This window comes from Leiobunum rupestre, chromosome 8 (assembly GCF_980474605.1).
Source record: "Leiobunum rupestre chromosome 8, qqLeiRupe1.1.hap1, whole genome shotgun sequence".
In the NCBI taxonomy this organism is placed as follows: domain Eukaryota; kingdom Metazoa; phylum Arthropoda; class Arachnida; order Opiliones; family Sclerosomatidae; genus Leiobunum; species Leiobunum rupestre.
Window position 1 is genome coordinate 34833697 of NC_143391.1, and position 14093 is coordinate 34847789.

General features: G+C 36.0%; 1 protein-coding gene across 1 annotated transcript in view; it reads left to right on the plus strand.

The window, feature by feature from the left end:
* Positions 1–539: 539 nt before the first annotated feature.
* The window catches only part of LOC149933277 (midasin), a 106092-nt gene continuing 92538 nt past the window's right edge, over positions 540–14093 (plus strand). Inside the window, exons 1-5 of the mRNA XM_090156633.1 lie at positions 540–687; positions 4267–4526; positions 4606–4854; positions 6094–6198; positions 7421–7625. Coding sequence (XP_090012759.1) covers positions 589–687; positions 4267–4526; positions 4606–4854; positions 6094–6198; positions 7421–7625 — 918 coding nt within the window. The 5' untranslated portion in view covers positions 540–588. The remainder of the gene's footprint in view (positions 688–4266; positions 4527–4605; positions 4855–6093; positions 6199–7420; positions 7626–14093) is intronic.

Below are 14093 nucleotides of genomic sequence, written 5' to 3' on the forward strand. Positions count from 1 at the left end.
AGAGTACACTACCAAAAGCAGAAACCACAGAGTTCGCTGCCTTTGGTTGTGTACTCAAGTAATATTTATTTCGAGTATAGGTGGTTCAAAAGAGAACGTTTTGTTAGGGCCATTTAGGACTCTTGGAAATTGGAATTGAATGCGGAATGGGAGTGCTTTTTTTAGGGGGCTAGATGACCAATTTTTAAAAATAAATAAAATTTAAAAATCACATTTGGAGGCCACAGAGGCAATTTTTTTAAACTTTTAGAGGCCCCTAAAATAGGCATAAAATTTTTGAACATAGGCACGTGCCTACTTGTGCCTACTGCTGGCGGGGGCACTGAGTCCAAGCTCTTAAGGCTTTAATCTTCCAGAGTTTGGGTGTCTAAGGCTTTTTGTTGACACCATGAGTTCACTAAAAAAATCTTCTCCAAGGAGTAATCACTAATATATTTTTGGTCCTTTAGTGTTCGGGCTCAACAAGGTCCTAGCTATAATTGAATACACGTGTTTTTGAAATATCGTCTGGTTTTAGTTTGTAATCGTAGGTTAACGATGATGTTAAATTATGTATAGATCAATTTGTCATTTTATTACACTATAATAATGGAAGCTAACTTGTTTGAATTGTCGATAAAAAATATTATTAAATCATTACCTACTAGCGCCGACTTCAAACGACTGAAGTCTTTGGTTGCTAAAAAGGTAAGTAATTTGTAGACCACAAGCATGCTACTAAATATTTTAGATGTTTTACATCGTGAGCCTAAATAGCGTTTAAACTAACTGATATACTATATATTTATCCAAGTATCAGTTACGAAATATATAGATCAAGAATGTGCATATCTGTAAAATCCACTACCTTTGAATTAATTGCGGATATCAAGGCTGTTAATAGTTGTCTAACGAGCACGTTTTATTTGAAGCTAACTTTTTTACTTAACCAGAGCTCCCTTCAAAGGGAAGATTCAGTAAAATAGCATTCAAAAAACATCCCCATATGGCTAGTATGGTTTCAATTACGTCTTTGGTTAACCTTTATGAGTTTGTCAAGTAGTTTATACTAGTATTAAAGTTATACATCAGAAGGAAATGAACCAAAGTTGTCAAGTACCCCAGAGGTAGTGGGATGTTGCATTGAGGACAATTCAAATTTAAAAATAAAATTTATCTGGGCTCTGTCATTCGTTATTCTAGTGGCACTCACAATACGTATTATCTAGACTACTCTTTTACCAAATTATGTCAGTAAAAGATGGCAGTGATGTCGCTCCCTATAGCAGACTTACCAGACCCCAAAGGAATGTTAATTATATTGTACCATAAGTGTATAATATTTTTACATAAGTGTGACACTTCCTATTCTTCACATTCAAAAATTTTACTGAGAGCTATTCACAAGACAGACTGCAGTACGGGCTTTGTCTCCATTTTGCATCCACTTGCTCCCACGTAGCCTTTGACAGCGCATTGCTAGGGTGAGATTTTCTTCTGGTGATGATGTCAATTCGTTACTAGCTCTCAGTAAAATATTCCCCAAAGTGACAAACTTATGGACAATATTGTAGAGTTATGATTGTACTAATATTTGTAAACCATTAATCTTGGATTATTTAGGTTATAAATGATATAACGCTAGCACTAATATTATTCTAGGTATAATACTTTTTGTATTAGGTGTTTTAGGTAGTAGTACTTGGTAAGACACCAACATTGTTTTGCTCAAAGAAGAAATAGGACAAAATGGACAGTGTTCCTAAAAATCAATTTTTTTTGTAGAAATGTCCAGGCCAGCGGTAAAAAGTGGAAAATAATGGCTAGTAGGGGAAAATTTCATTAAAAAGCTAAAACAACTAATTATATTGAAGTTTTAAACAAATTTAACTGTGAATATTTCTTAGTTTACACTGAAAAATGCAATTATTAATATTTTCTTAAAAGGCCTAGGTTTTTTTCTGCCTGTCCCCCTTTAAATTAACTTACAAGGAGACGACCCGAGGTGATAATCACCGATTTGGTTCAAACTCGGGTATAGCGTACACCTCCATGTACCTTAATAAACCTGCAAGGGAAAAGTTGCGACGGGCTTTCGTTTTGCCATAGCAACCGAAAACGTTTTTGACAACATGATTTGGGATTTTTCCCTTGAAAATAACATGGGAATCTGAAGGATTTTAAGGGTCCCCCCCCCCCCCCCCTGTGTAACCTTTTAAAAAGTGAAAAATTTTGAAAATTTCAAAAACGTTAAAAAAAATAAATTGATTTAAAAAATTTAATGTAATCAAATTTAAATGCAATTTGGTCAATTGGGGGGGACCCTTTAAATCCTTCAGAGTTTCATGTTATTTTCAATGGAAATAATTCCAAATCCTGTTGTCAAAAACGTTTTTGGTTGCCATGGCAAAACGAAAGCCCGTCGCAACTTTCCCCTTGCAGATTTTTCAAGTTACATGGAGGTGTACATTATACCCGACTTTGAACCAAATCGGTGGTTCTCACCTCGGGTCGTCTCCTTATTAGTGGAGCACAAATACCCCGGTGGTAGGCCAACCGCTTAACATGTTGGCCTAATTTAAAGGGGGACAGGCAGAAGAAAACCTAGGCCTTTAAGAACAAAACGGACTAATCAGAATCTGACCTTCCCTGTAGTAAAAAATATTGACCAAATTAGCCACTAAAGTCATTTTTGTCTAGGTTGATATTTTCCACTTATTTTCCACACTATTGGCCACCTGGATTTTTCTATTTCTTGAAAATATTTACAATATTTCGGAATTATTGAAATACTTCTAGGAATTTCTTGAGTTTTCTAATATATATCAGGGTTTTATTTTTATATTTCTTGTGGATTTCTAATATTTTTCGGATTCCTCAACGTTTCTAATATTCTTATTTATTTGGATTTCTCGCTATTTGTGCAACATACTTTTTAAGTTTTTAAACTCATTGTTTTTTTTGTTACTTGAGCAGATTTTAAAATTAGGGCCGAAAATATTTTATAATAAAAATATTTTACAAAGTCATATTGAAAATCAAAAGTAACACTTAAACCATCTTTAAATCACAATGGTCAGATCGCTTGTTAGTTAACTTTCATTTTATACTGCCAGTAATATTTTAAACTCAGTACAGGATTTTTAGACAAGCTTAAACCCATCTACTACTATTTTTTGATTAAATGTTTCTGAATTAGATACAGAATGTGGCATTTTGAAGTGTGGTCTATTAAAAACAATATTTAAAATTAATTAATTTCTAAAACTATTATTATTGAAATCAATTGGCGAATGAGGCAAACAGTGTATAATATAATTGTTTTACTATAAACGTTAGTGATAATTATGAATCCGAGATTTTGATTAAAGACTTAGCAATCAACTTGTACATTTTTAATTATATTTTGTTGTATTCTTGCTAAAGCATAATGTTACTACTATAAGCATTCCTAGGTCAGGGTATAGATTCGTGGTAACACTGAATTAGCTGTAATTAAACAGTACAATATTGCTGTATCAATATTTCTTTAATTTATTTAACATCTGCTCAATAAGCCTCTTAAAATGGGCTTTTGTTTGAGCATCGATACATGCAAGTTGAGTTAGAGACGCGAAGACAGTAATAAAATATAAATTTATTGTATTTTATTATGATTTTGAGGGGAATCTATTTCACCAAAAAAGGGAAGATACATGGACGCAAAAAGTGTGGTTATTGAGGATAGAAATAATTGCTTGGGGAAGAGAGCTCAAATCATTGATGACACTTGATGAAAAGTGATATTGGCACTGCGTGGAACAAACTCTGGGCTTGGAGAACTTGAGGGAATGACCTCTAGTTTGTGAGAAATTGAGAGAAAAGAAATCATCAAAATTTTGAGTTAGATTGTTATAAGAAAAATCATTGGGTAAGCAAAGGTCATTAACACGGTGGCTGCGACAGATAAGGGGAACAAAAATTACTTTATTTCGATAATAATTTAAAACGTATAATCCTATGTTTTTAATCTTCCCTAGTGTTAATATGAATTAATTTTTTTTTAAACAATGGGTTTTAAGCCGAAAAAATACGAATGAATTGGGAACTTGCTGATTAGTTTATTGTTATTGATAGCTTTGGTTCATGTACTTCTGCTATATTTTGTTAAAATATATGACGTTTTTAAATTCTAAAATTTCCAAATTCAATAGTGGTAAACCCCTAATATGTTTAGTTCAAATAAAATTGTGATAGTTCATTTTTTAAACGCTTTAAACAGCTCTTTCCTTATAATTTCAATTTCAGGAACTGACTGAATTAGAAAGAGAAGTGATTTTGGGAAACTTATCGCAAATTTTGTTGAAACCTCAGCATACACTCAGGCTCGCTTCACAATGCCCAAATCCTTTACTGCTACAATTATTATTTATTTGTGCTCAAAAACTGTCAGATTATCATGCACCCGCAAGTGACAATCAACAAGAAATTGATGCAACATTAGAATTGCATGAAAGTTTCTTGTATGTATTAAGTCAGTTGAATGGAAGATTTCCAGCCATAGTAAAGTTAGTATAATTTTTCATTCTTATGTAGCTCGTAAGTATTATTTTGGTTAGTTTGTGACTTTTTTTATTGCTTTTACAGGCTGTGTTCATGGTATACAAATAAGTATCCCAATTCTATGTTTAAATTGGAAGCTGTACAGTCTCTTGAACCTCTTAAAAAAAAATCAAAAAAAGTCAAGAAGTCAAATAAGACTTTTTCCCCAGTTACGCTTCTTCATGCTTATTTTAATTTGCTTCACAATAATACTGATCCATCAAATATTGAAATTAATTGGGACTGGAGATTTCTAATTTCACTTTTGGAGGATTCAAATCTTAACATAAAATGGTAAGATGTATATCTAAATTGATGTGTAATGATTATCCATTTCAAAACGCCTTTATTTAGGCAGTTTTCCTCTGATGCCTTTCTATTGGTTTTTCTATAAATTTTATGATTCAACACTATGTAGTGACTTTCTGTCAAGTTCATTATTTCAACAAACTTTGAACATTTCCTGGCCATTATTTTACAGTTCAAACAATCATATTACCATTAATCAACTGATCATATGGAAATTTTACTCTCTAAAAACTGTAAATTCAAAATCTTAATTTTTAACTCTAAATATTAAGCAGCTCGGAAATAGTTTGCTATATTTTACTGTTGTCGTCTGAGCAATATTTAAACCACTAATCGCTATGGTGCTTATCTTTATTCTGGATTTTAAAAGTTAAAATTTTACAACCTTTTGCAGTTTTTAAAATCTTTTCAAATATAAGTTTTTTAATTTAATTTTGGAAAGCCTTATGCATAATCTTTGAGATAAACGATCTCACGCTTTGCAAAAATTGAATATTTGTATTTTCATCTATAAATATAGAGTTTTGGTTGATTATATGAGTTTCTGCTGAAATATATGTTGAAATATTTATAAAGTTATTGCTTAATTTTTAGTCATAAATATCATAATAGGTGCTCAGAGTTTATAGTTTCTAAGTTCTAATAGAAGTTTTTAATAACAGCCGTTATAACCCCTCATACACCTCTTTTGGATCATGTCACCCTACATTTTTTTACTAATATGAACATTATACCTAAAACCAGGCTAAAACTAGGAAATTTCAGTATACACATTGAATGTTTAGGCCAGACTCTAGTAAGTGCAGTGATTATTATCGTAGAAACTGATGGGGTTTGTAGTACTGCTGTAAATATTTTTAAATTAATTTTGAGACTTAAAAATATGGTGCCATGTATAAAAACAGGTAAAGTAATTTGGAAATCGGTCAATTCTATGTTCAGTATCTGATCTGCCTTGGCTCTGAAGAAGGTTTAAATTTTTGAAGATTATTTTAAACACACGAATTACTTTACGAGATTAATTTGGGGTTCCTAAAATTTGATTTTCTGCTATGAAAATTTTACTATATTGATCTTTTTCCCAGTGGTGGTTTTTTATCACAAGCCTATAAATTTAATCTCTCATCACTGACTTGTGAGTTTCACATGGTAGAAATGAACCATTAGACATTCCATGAATAAATTTGTTTAAATTTTTATTAATGTGATTAATGAATTTTTTAGCCTTGCTTACCACTGCCTGAGCAAAGTTATAGGTCTTCCTGAAATATTTTTACAAAGTGTGAAATCTAACCTTTCAAAAGAGGAAGTTTTGGAATTCACTCTGCAGTAAGTTAATTTTTTGATTTTGTGTCCTAATAACAATGCAGACGTAGCTATAGTGAGTTGCAGGCTAAGAAAGACAAAATATATAGTACAGTTGGTGCAAGGATACCTCAGATCATTTCCGGCCAGTAATTTAAATTTGACCACTTTACGGTCAATTTCAAATATCATGAGTTTCATCGTTTTTTCGCGCCATCTAGGAACCGAAATTGGAATCTATTTTTTAATTTCATGTTGTCACGAATTTAATTACTGAATACAGCTAAAGAAGGTTCGATAATTGAAGCTCCAAATATTTTAAATAGCCCAAGAGGTTACTATGAAAAGCATGATAAATGTTTATTGTTAACAAGTAAAGAGAAAAATATAATTTTAAACGTCTATAGCTCATTAAGACAACGGTACCCCCAAGAAAGCGTGGTAACTATTTTAAAAGAAACTGCTGATTTAACTGGTAAGACGTAGAAATAAATTTACAAAATTAAATAATTATACATACTATTTTAAATTTAAGAATGATAGGAATGCCTTATCTTTTAAATTTGCTCGCCACCACAATTATGAAATTAAAAAATAAAGATTCCAATTTCGGTCTCTAGATGGCGCTAAAAGAGCAAAATTCGAATTTGACCGTAAAATGGCCAAATTCAAATTTCGCGCGGTGGAATGACCGGAAACGATCTGAGGCATCCTTGCGCCGATTGTACTATATATTTTGTCTTTTGAAAAATTTAGCACCCTATAATAAAGGGAGTACAATTAATTTCACATATCTGCCATTTGGCTTAACAGAAGCTTGAAGTAATTGGCGCTAGATACGTTAAAAACAATTCATAGAGCTTGTTAGCAGTTGATTCTTCAATTTAGTTTCAATTCCCTTAAAACATAAATTTTGGGTGCTTGCTCGTAACGTTGTAGGTGTACATCGTTGCCAAGCCCCGCCTGGAAACTGTGGCCATGATATTAATTTGACGTCACAGATTATGAGGCAAAATGCCACACTATCCAGCGAAATAATCACATGACTACCTTGGGCGACTTAATGTCATGGCCCACCTATATGCATTATTACTATGGCAATGAACACAAGCCACTCCCACGAGCTAGCTACGAATTTCTAGAATGAAATGGCGCTTTCTAAACGACTGGATCTTACCCTATGTTCTTGCTAAATAATTCAAAATTAACTATTAATAAATTAAAATTATCATTATTTTTATTTTAGAAATGAAGATATTTTTAAAAGCATCAATATATCAAATCTTAATATTCCATTTCTAAATGAAGTGTCCTCTTCGAGTGACTGTCTGTATTTAAATAGCTTGAAGCTAGTGTCTTCATACAAAGAGCTTGATGATAAATTTGGGCTCTTTACATTATGCGGCGCCAGTTTAGTTACCGACAGATCATTGAACTTACAAAATATTGAGGTAAGTGTTTGGCTGTTGAAGTGGGGTTCTGAGTAAGAGTTAAATAAACTTCATTTGTGTTTGAAAGGAGTAGTGAACAGGGTTTGGTTCAAATTTGCCAAAGGTGGAGGGTGTATTCCCGAAAAAAACTGGGTTTAAATAAATAGTTTTTTCCCTGTTTTTTTCCACCTCTTGTTTTCCTGTTAAAAACCGTGTGGAAAACGTATTTCCATGGTTTTTTCCACATCTAGTGGCAAAATTATATTAAAAATAAATAATAAAAGCAGTGATATTCTTCTATTCTATTCACTCTTCTTCTAGCTTTCCTTCATTTCTCCTATTTGCAATGACCAAAATAGTAACTTCATAGATATATCAATGATTCATTTAGCCTGAAAATGGTTTTTACCAGTTTTTCCCACATATCAACCCTGGACTGGTGAAATAAATCGTCCATATCACCCTGGTTCCCTAAAAATCTATTGCATAAAATAACTAATTCTAGGAATAAACCTTAATTGCTACTAATATCAATGGCTAGATGACACTTGTACATGTAACAAAAGTGATTACATAAGTATTTCTGACCCCCTGAACTTTAATAGCGCCATTAACCCTAATTACATTTGTAACTGTCTATTTAATTATTTTTATAATCAGAAAAGCAATTGTAGTGTTATAAACATGAAAAACAAGTATTATTGTAACTTCTCAGGGAGTCAAAGTTGGCAAGAACCAACCCCGTCGGTTTTAGCAATGAAGAAAAATGAAATCCATTGTTAAAACCATTTTTTTCATATTTTTTAAGCATAATTAGGTAATAATAATTTTTAAACTAACCAGAGTAACTTAAACCCAACAACAACAGTAAACAAGGCTTGAAGAGTTACTCAAAGAAACACTAATAGTGTTTTCCATTGGACTTCTCGAGATTTGCTTCAAATCTGTTGTTGATCTCATTCAGATCGACAAAGAAATGGTATTTGTTTTGAAAATTCTAGGGCTTTATTTCTGAGTTGAAAAGTGTTGAAGTTTTATAGCAGCAGCGCTTCGCAGTGATGAACAAGAACTTGAGTAAATGATAAACTGGTTTATTTTATTTTAATAATAAGTTACATGGTTGAAAGCTGGTATATTAGTGACACACTGATATGCAGTGTAAAGGGCTTTTATATTAAAACCCGAGCGGAATAAATTTAAAGAAATATAAAAATAAAGCGGAGAGATAAAGTAAAAAACACCTCTCCGTGGTTTTGTTTTCTTTCCCGTTGAACAATCTTCGTCCTGTATCTCCAACACTTTCCCTCGACGAAGATATGGTTAAATGCGTGGATATTCAGGCTTTGGCGAAGGCGCGTGAATATTCTCGGCACATAAGGCTTCGTGAAAATATCTGTCAACTGCTCTTCACTTGGTACGTAAGTGACATCAATCTGACCGTTGAGCAAAAGTTCTCTTCAGACATTGCCGTTTGCCATTTCATGGATTCGGCGCTTGAACGAGCTGCTTCGGCTGTCTTTGGAAGATCGTGACCAATCAGGAAAACTTTGTCTACAGGCATGCAGGTACAGCAAGTGTGCACACTCGCCCTCAGTTTTGAATGATCTCGAAGGACGGGTCCGGTGACTGCAGTGGGTGTTGTTATATTGTGGTGTACTTTAGCATAATCGAAGTGTTGGTAGATTGGTGTGTATATAACAATTAATGTAGGCGTTGCTGGCAACTATGTAGGAGTGCAGACCTCCAGTAGATGTTCAACTGAACAGTAATGCCCCAGTTGTTCGCTCTTTAATAACTTGAAACTTTAATTAACTTCAACTAATAAATTATTTATTACTTTGCATTAAGTCAGTAGTTATTATTCCACCGATTTAAAATAGTTACAATATGGTAGCAGAGCGTGGCTGACGAGGCTCAAAGTATCATTTCAAGTTCCAAGGTCAAGGTCATCATCCACGTTTTCCCAATATGGCGGCGGGCGGATCGATGATGTATGGAGGACAATGTATTAGTAAGCTGAATTCAACGAATTATAAGTCATGGAAATTTGAAATAGAAATACTGTTAAGACAGCAGGGCTATTGGGGAATTGTCACTGGGACTGAACAGGCACCTGTGTCCACTGCCACTACACCAGCAGCTCAAACTGCCATAGACAGATTTAATGAAAGGGACTCGAAGGCCTTTGCTTGTATTACTTCCAATATAGCAATAGAACTAAGAAGTCTTATAGTGGAAGCGACAACTACGGTAGAAGTATGGGTAGCGCTAGCAAGTGTTTTTGAACCCAAGTCTAGTGCAAGGATAGCTGCATTGAGAAAGCAGTTTTTTAGTACTAATGATTCTGGGGAAGGCATGGCAGAGTTTATTGGCCGTTTATACACAGTAAGGAATGAATTAGAAAACGCTGGGGAAAATGTCAGTGACGAATCCGGATGTCACGTCTTGGGAATCCGAATCGTCGGAAACTCTGCTCTCCCTGACTAGAGATATCCATACATTCTCCAGGTTTAGTTTCGAGTATACACTTCTCAGGATCGAACTTGACATAGCGAGATTGGATGAAGCTCTGGAACCTAGACTCGATATCCATCCATGTTATCTTCATAACCAACTCAGCGACAGTCTGCTTTTCTTTGGGCAATGTATCCCAGAGCATACCAAACTCGGTATTCGTCTTGGGGTAATGACTCAAAAATGCAGGCGATCAGTCATCAAATGAAACGTCCTTTTCCATCTTCGTTGTTGTCAGGATGTCTGACCATAGGGAACGCATTTGTGCAAGATGGGTAGCCATGTCATCTTCAGGAGCTTTCGTCGTTTTTATCAATTGGGCGAGTAATTTCCGGAGCAATTTGGACGACTTTTGTTCGAAGATTTCCAGTAGTTTACTCCACATTTCCCTTGGTGTTTCACAATCAGCAGTCATGTTCTGGAAATTCCGGGATAACGCTGACCAGATGACAGTACAGGCTGTACGGAACACAACTTGGTATTTCTCTAGGGCTGCAGAAAACGCCGCCTCTGTCTCATCGGTTTGTACTGGTTCCGTACGACTTCCATTGACATTGTTGTAAACGCTTCATATCGTCAAGACGTCACAGACTTGTCTTTTCCAGCTTCCCCAATTCTCTGGACCAGATAGCTTCTCGACGTCATGGCGTAGAAGACCATCCATTGTCGCAGGAATTAGAACGCTGTGAAACAGGATACGATGAAGACAGGTAACCAGTTCAGTTGATCATCATAGACAGTAATGTGGCGCAGTGGAAGCGTACTGGGCCCATAACCTGTTGAAGTTTTATAGCAACAGCGCTTCGCAGTGATGAACAAGAACTTGAGTAAACGATAAACTGATTTAATTTATTTAAATAATAAGAGCAAGTTATATGGTTGAAAGCTGGTATATTAGTGACACACTGATACGCAGTGTAAAGGGTTTTTATATTAAAACCCGAGTGGAATAAATTTAAACAAATATAAAAATAAAGCTGAGAGATAAAGTAAAAAACACCTCTCCCTGGTTTTGTTTTCTTTCCCGCTGTGTTGTTGAACAATCTTCGTCGGTTATCTTCAACAAAAAGGAACGCATGAAAAAATTGCTCAGAGCGAACTGAGCTTGTTGGAACACTAAAAAAAACTTTGCCATAAATGGCTAATCGGTTTCAAGTTATTTCAAAGCGCTTGATAGCAGTAAATGAATCGGTACACATCTGTGCTTGCAAATGGAACATAATAAGTTTATAAAGCCTAAATATTTTAAGTGATCTCAAGCTCCCAAGAGCAGTCAAATTTGAAACTCAAAATTAATAATAAAATGCTTCTTTATTGGAATACCTTTGAAGAAAAACTTATTTACAAAAAGATCCGCCTGGTCAGTAAAATTATTCTAATTAGAATTATTATTAATTAAAATTAACTCTTTTTATTCAAATACTCAGTGATCTAGCTTGTAAACAGACTGAGAGTATTACTTGATTTAAGTTCATTTGGGAGTTGATTCCAAAGTTCTACAGCATTGAATCTTAATCCTAAAAGTTTTGCGTATTTCTACATAAAATTATTTTTATGGCCTCTTGTAATTGGTGACTGATCAGGAATGGAGACCCATTTTACAATGTATTGCGGGACATTTAGCTGTTTAACTTTATACATGAATAGAAGTAAGTTATATAGGTAGTTATACCATAAATTATTTATACAGGTTATTTGTTTTCGCTTCTGTTAAGGATGAATATTTTGGTTTTTTGCAATTAGTTTTACAACTGTATCTATTATTATTATTATTATTATTGAGTGGGTTGGCAAGCCAAACACTTCGACCTAAGGTCCATTGTGCATCCCCAAACTGGGTGACTTAAACAAGTCCTATTGCTGACACAAAGCTTAAAATCTGCCTGGCCGTGATGTTAGAGACGTCATACGTCTCCAACCGATGCATACCCAAATGCTCAAACCTCTGGGCTGCATAGTAATCGCAGCTACAGAGTACATGTGAGGCAGTTTCCTCCTCAGCTAGACAAGCTCTGCAAATCGGGTCATAACTGACCCCAATGAGAGTTAAATGTCTGTTCAGATGGCAGTGGCCTGTAAGTAGGCCAATAACAATCCTAATACTTGCCCTAGAGAGCGAGGGTAATTCTCTGGCTCTCTCCCTAGAAGGGCCAAGAGTAAACTCTTTGGCCTGCCCTTGACCCTCAATCTCAGACCATTGTCTGAGTTGACGATCTGACATAAACTTGGAGATCAAGTCCCCGGGAGATGGGAAGAGCAGGTTCTGGTCCAATGAACCCAGCCCTCGCACTCTCCTTGGCCAAGGCGTCGGCCCTTTCGTTCCCAAGATGCCCCTTATGCCCAGGTACCCAACAAAGTTGAACTTTATTATGCAACCCAAGAGCACAGAGGAAATCTAAGCAGCTAAGAACCAGTTTAGAAAGAATACTATACTGGCTGAGAGCTCTAAGAGCGGCCTGGCTATCCGAATAAATCTGGATAACCTTCCCTTGATACCCCTGATGTAAACAGTAAGCAACACTGGAGCAAATGGCAAAAATTTCAGCCTGGAATACACTAGCGTGTATCCCTATGCTTTCATAAAAGCCAAAATTATTAGTAAGGCAATACATCCCCGCACCAGGGCCATAGTGGGCCTTAGACCCATCAGTGAACCAGATGATCTCTCCTCTGGTACCGAGGGTCATGTTACTCCACTCCGCACGGCTAGGGAAGTTGACCTCAAAAGGTTTACTAAAGTGAAGTTTAGTAACCATCATATCAGAACCCATTGTAAGAATCGGAATCTGATTGGAAATATCCCGAAAAAGCTTGGTGTGGCTTTGCTCCCAATTATTAGCCTTCCACCAGCCATTTTGGTTAAGCCTATAGGCACCTAAAAAGACAGCTTCCTCAATAAAAAGGTGGAGAAGAAGCATGTTCAGGAGTATTTCCAGAGAAGCGCTTGGGGCTGTTCTCATGGCTCCTGTAATGCCGACACAAGCCAGCTTTTGTAGAGTGCGCAGATCAAACTGCACAGTCCTTAAAGTAACTCTTGGCCACCAGACCACAGCTGCATAAGACAGGATAGGTCTGATGATCATGGTGTACAGCCAGTGCACAGCTCTGGGGCTTAGGCCCCAGGTCTTGCTAACTGCACTTCTAGTTCTCCAAAATAACATTTTGCCCTTCTTGACTATAAAGTCAATGTGTGGCTTCCATGTTAGTTTGCTATCCAGGATAACCCTGAGGTACTTCACCTCGGTGCTCTCCACTAGGTCCTTTCCAAATAAGGAAATTCCCTCAAAAATGCCTTTTATCCTTTTATGAGTAAAAGGAACCAAGACAGTTTTACTAGGATTAACCATGAGGTTGACCTCTCTGCACCAGCTCTCAACTGATACTAGGGCCCTCCTCATTACGTCCTTCACTGTTGCCGGGAATTTCCCAGTAATGATGATAGCAATATCATCAGCGTAACCGTAACAGCGGCATCCTCCCCTGTTCAACCTCCGAACAAGTTCATCCACCACCAGGCACCACAGAAGGAAAGAAAGAACCCCCCCCCCTGTGGACCACCATGACTGGTGGAGACCATAAGGGAGTCGCCCAGCAAGGAGGTTGTCACTTTCCGGTTCGTTAACATAGATTTGATCCAAAGGCACAATGTGTCATTGATACCAAACCTTTTCGCAGCCTTAAGTATAACTGCGCTGGAGACCTTATCAAAGGCTCCCTCAATATCAAGAAAAACTGCTAGCGCAATTTCCTTGTGCTCAATTGCCTTCTCTAGGCAGCTGCTGATACCATGTAGGGCGGTCTCAGTAGACCTGCCTTTCTGATAGGCATGCTGCGCAGCCGACAGAGGAGAGTTGCAAAGAATCTCCTCTCTAATATAGTTGTCCACCATTTTCTCCAGAATTTTTAGGAGAAAAGAGGTAAGACTAATTGGCCTAAATGCCTTAGCTTCCAGGTAATCAGATTTACCAGGTTTGG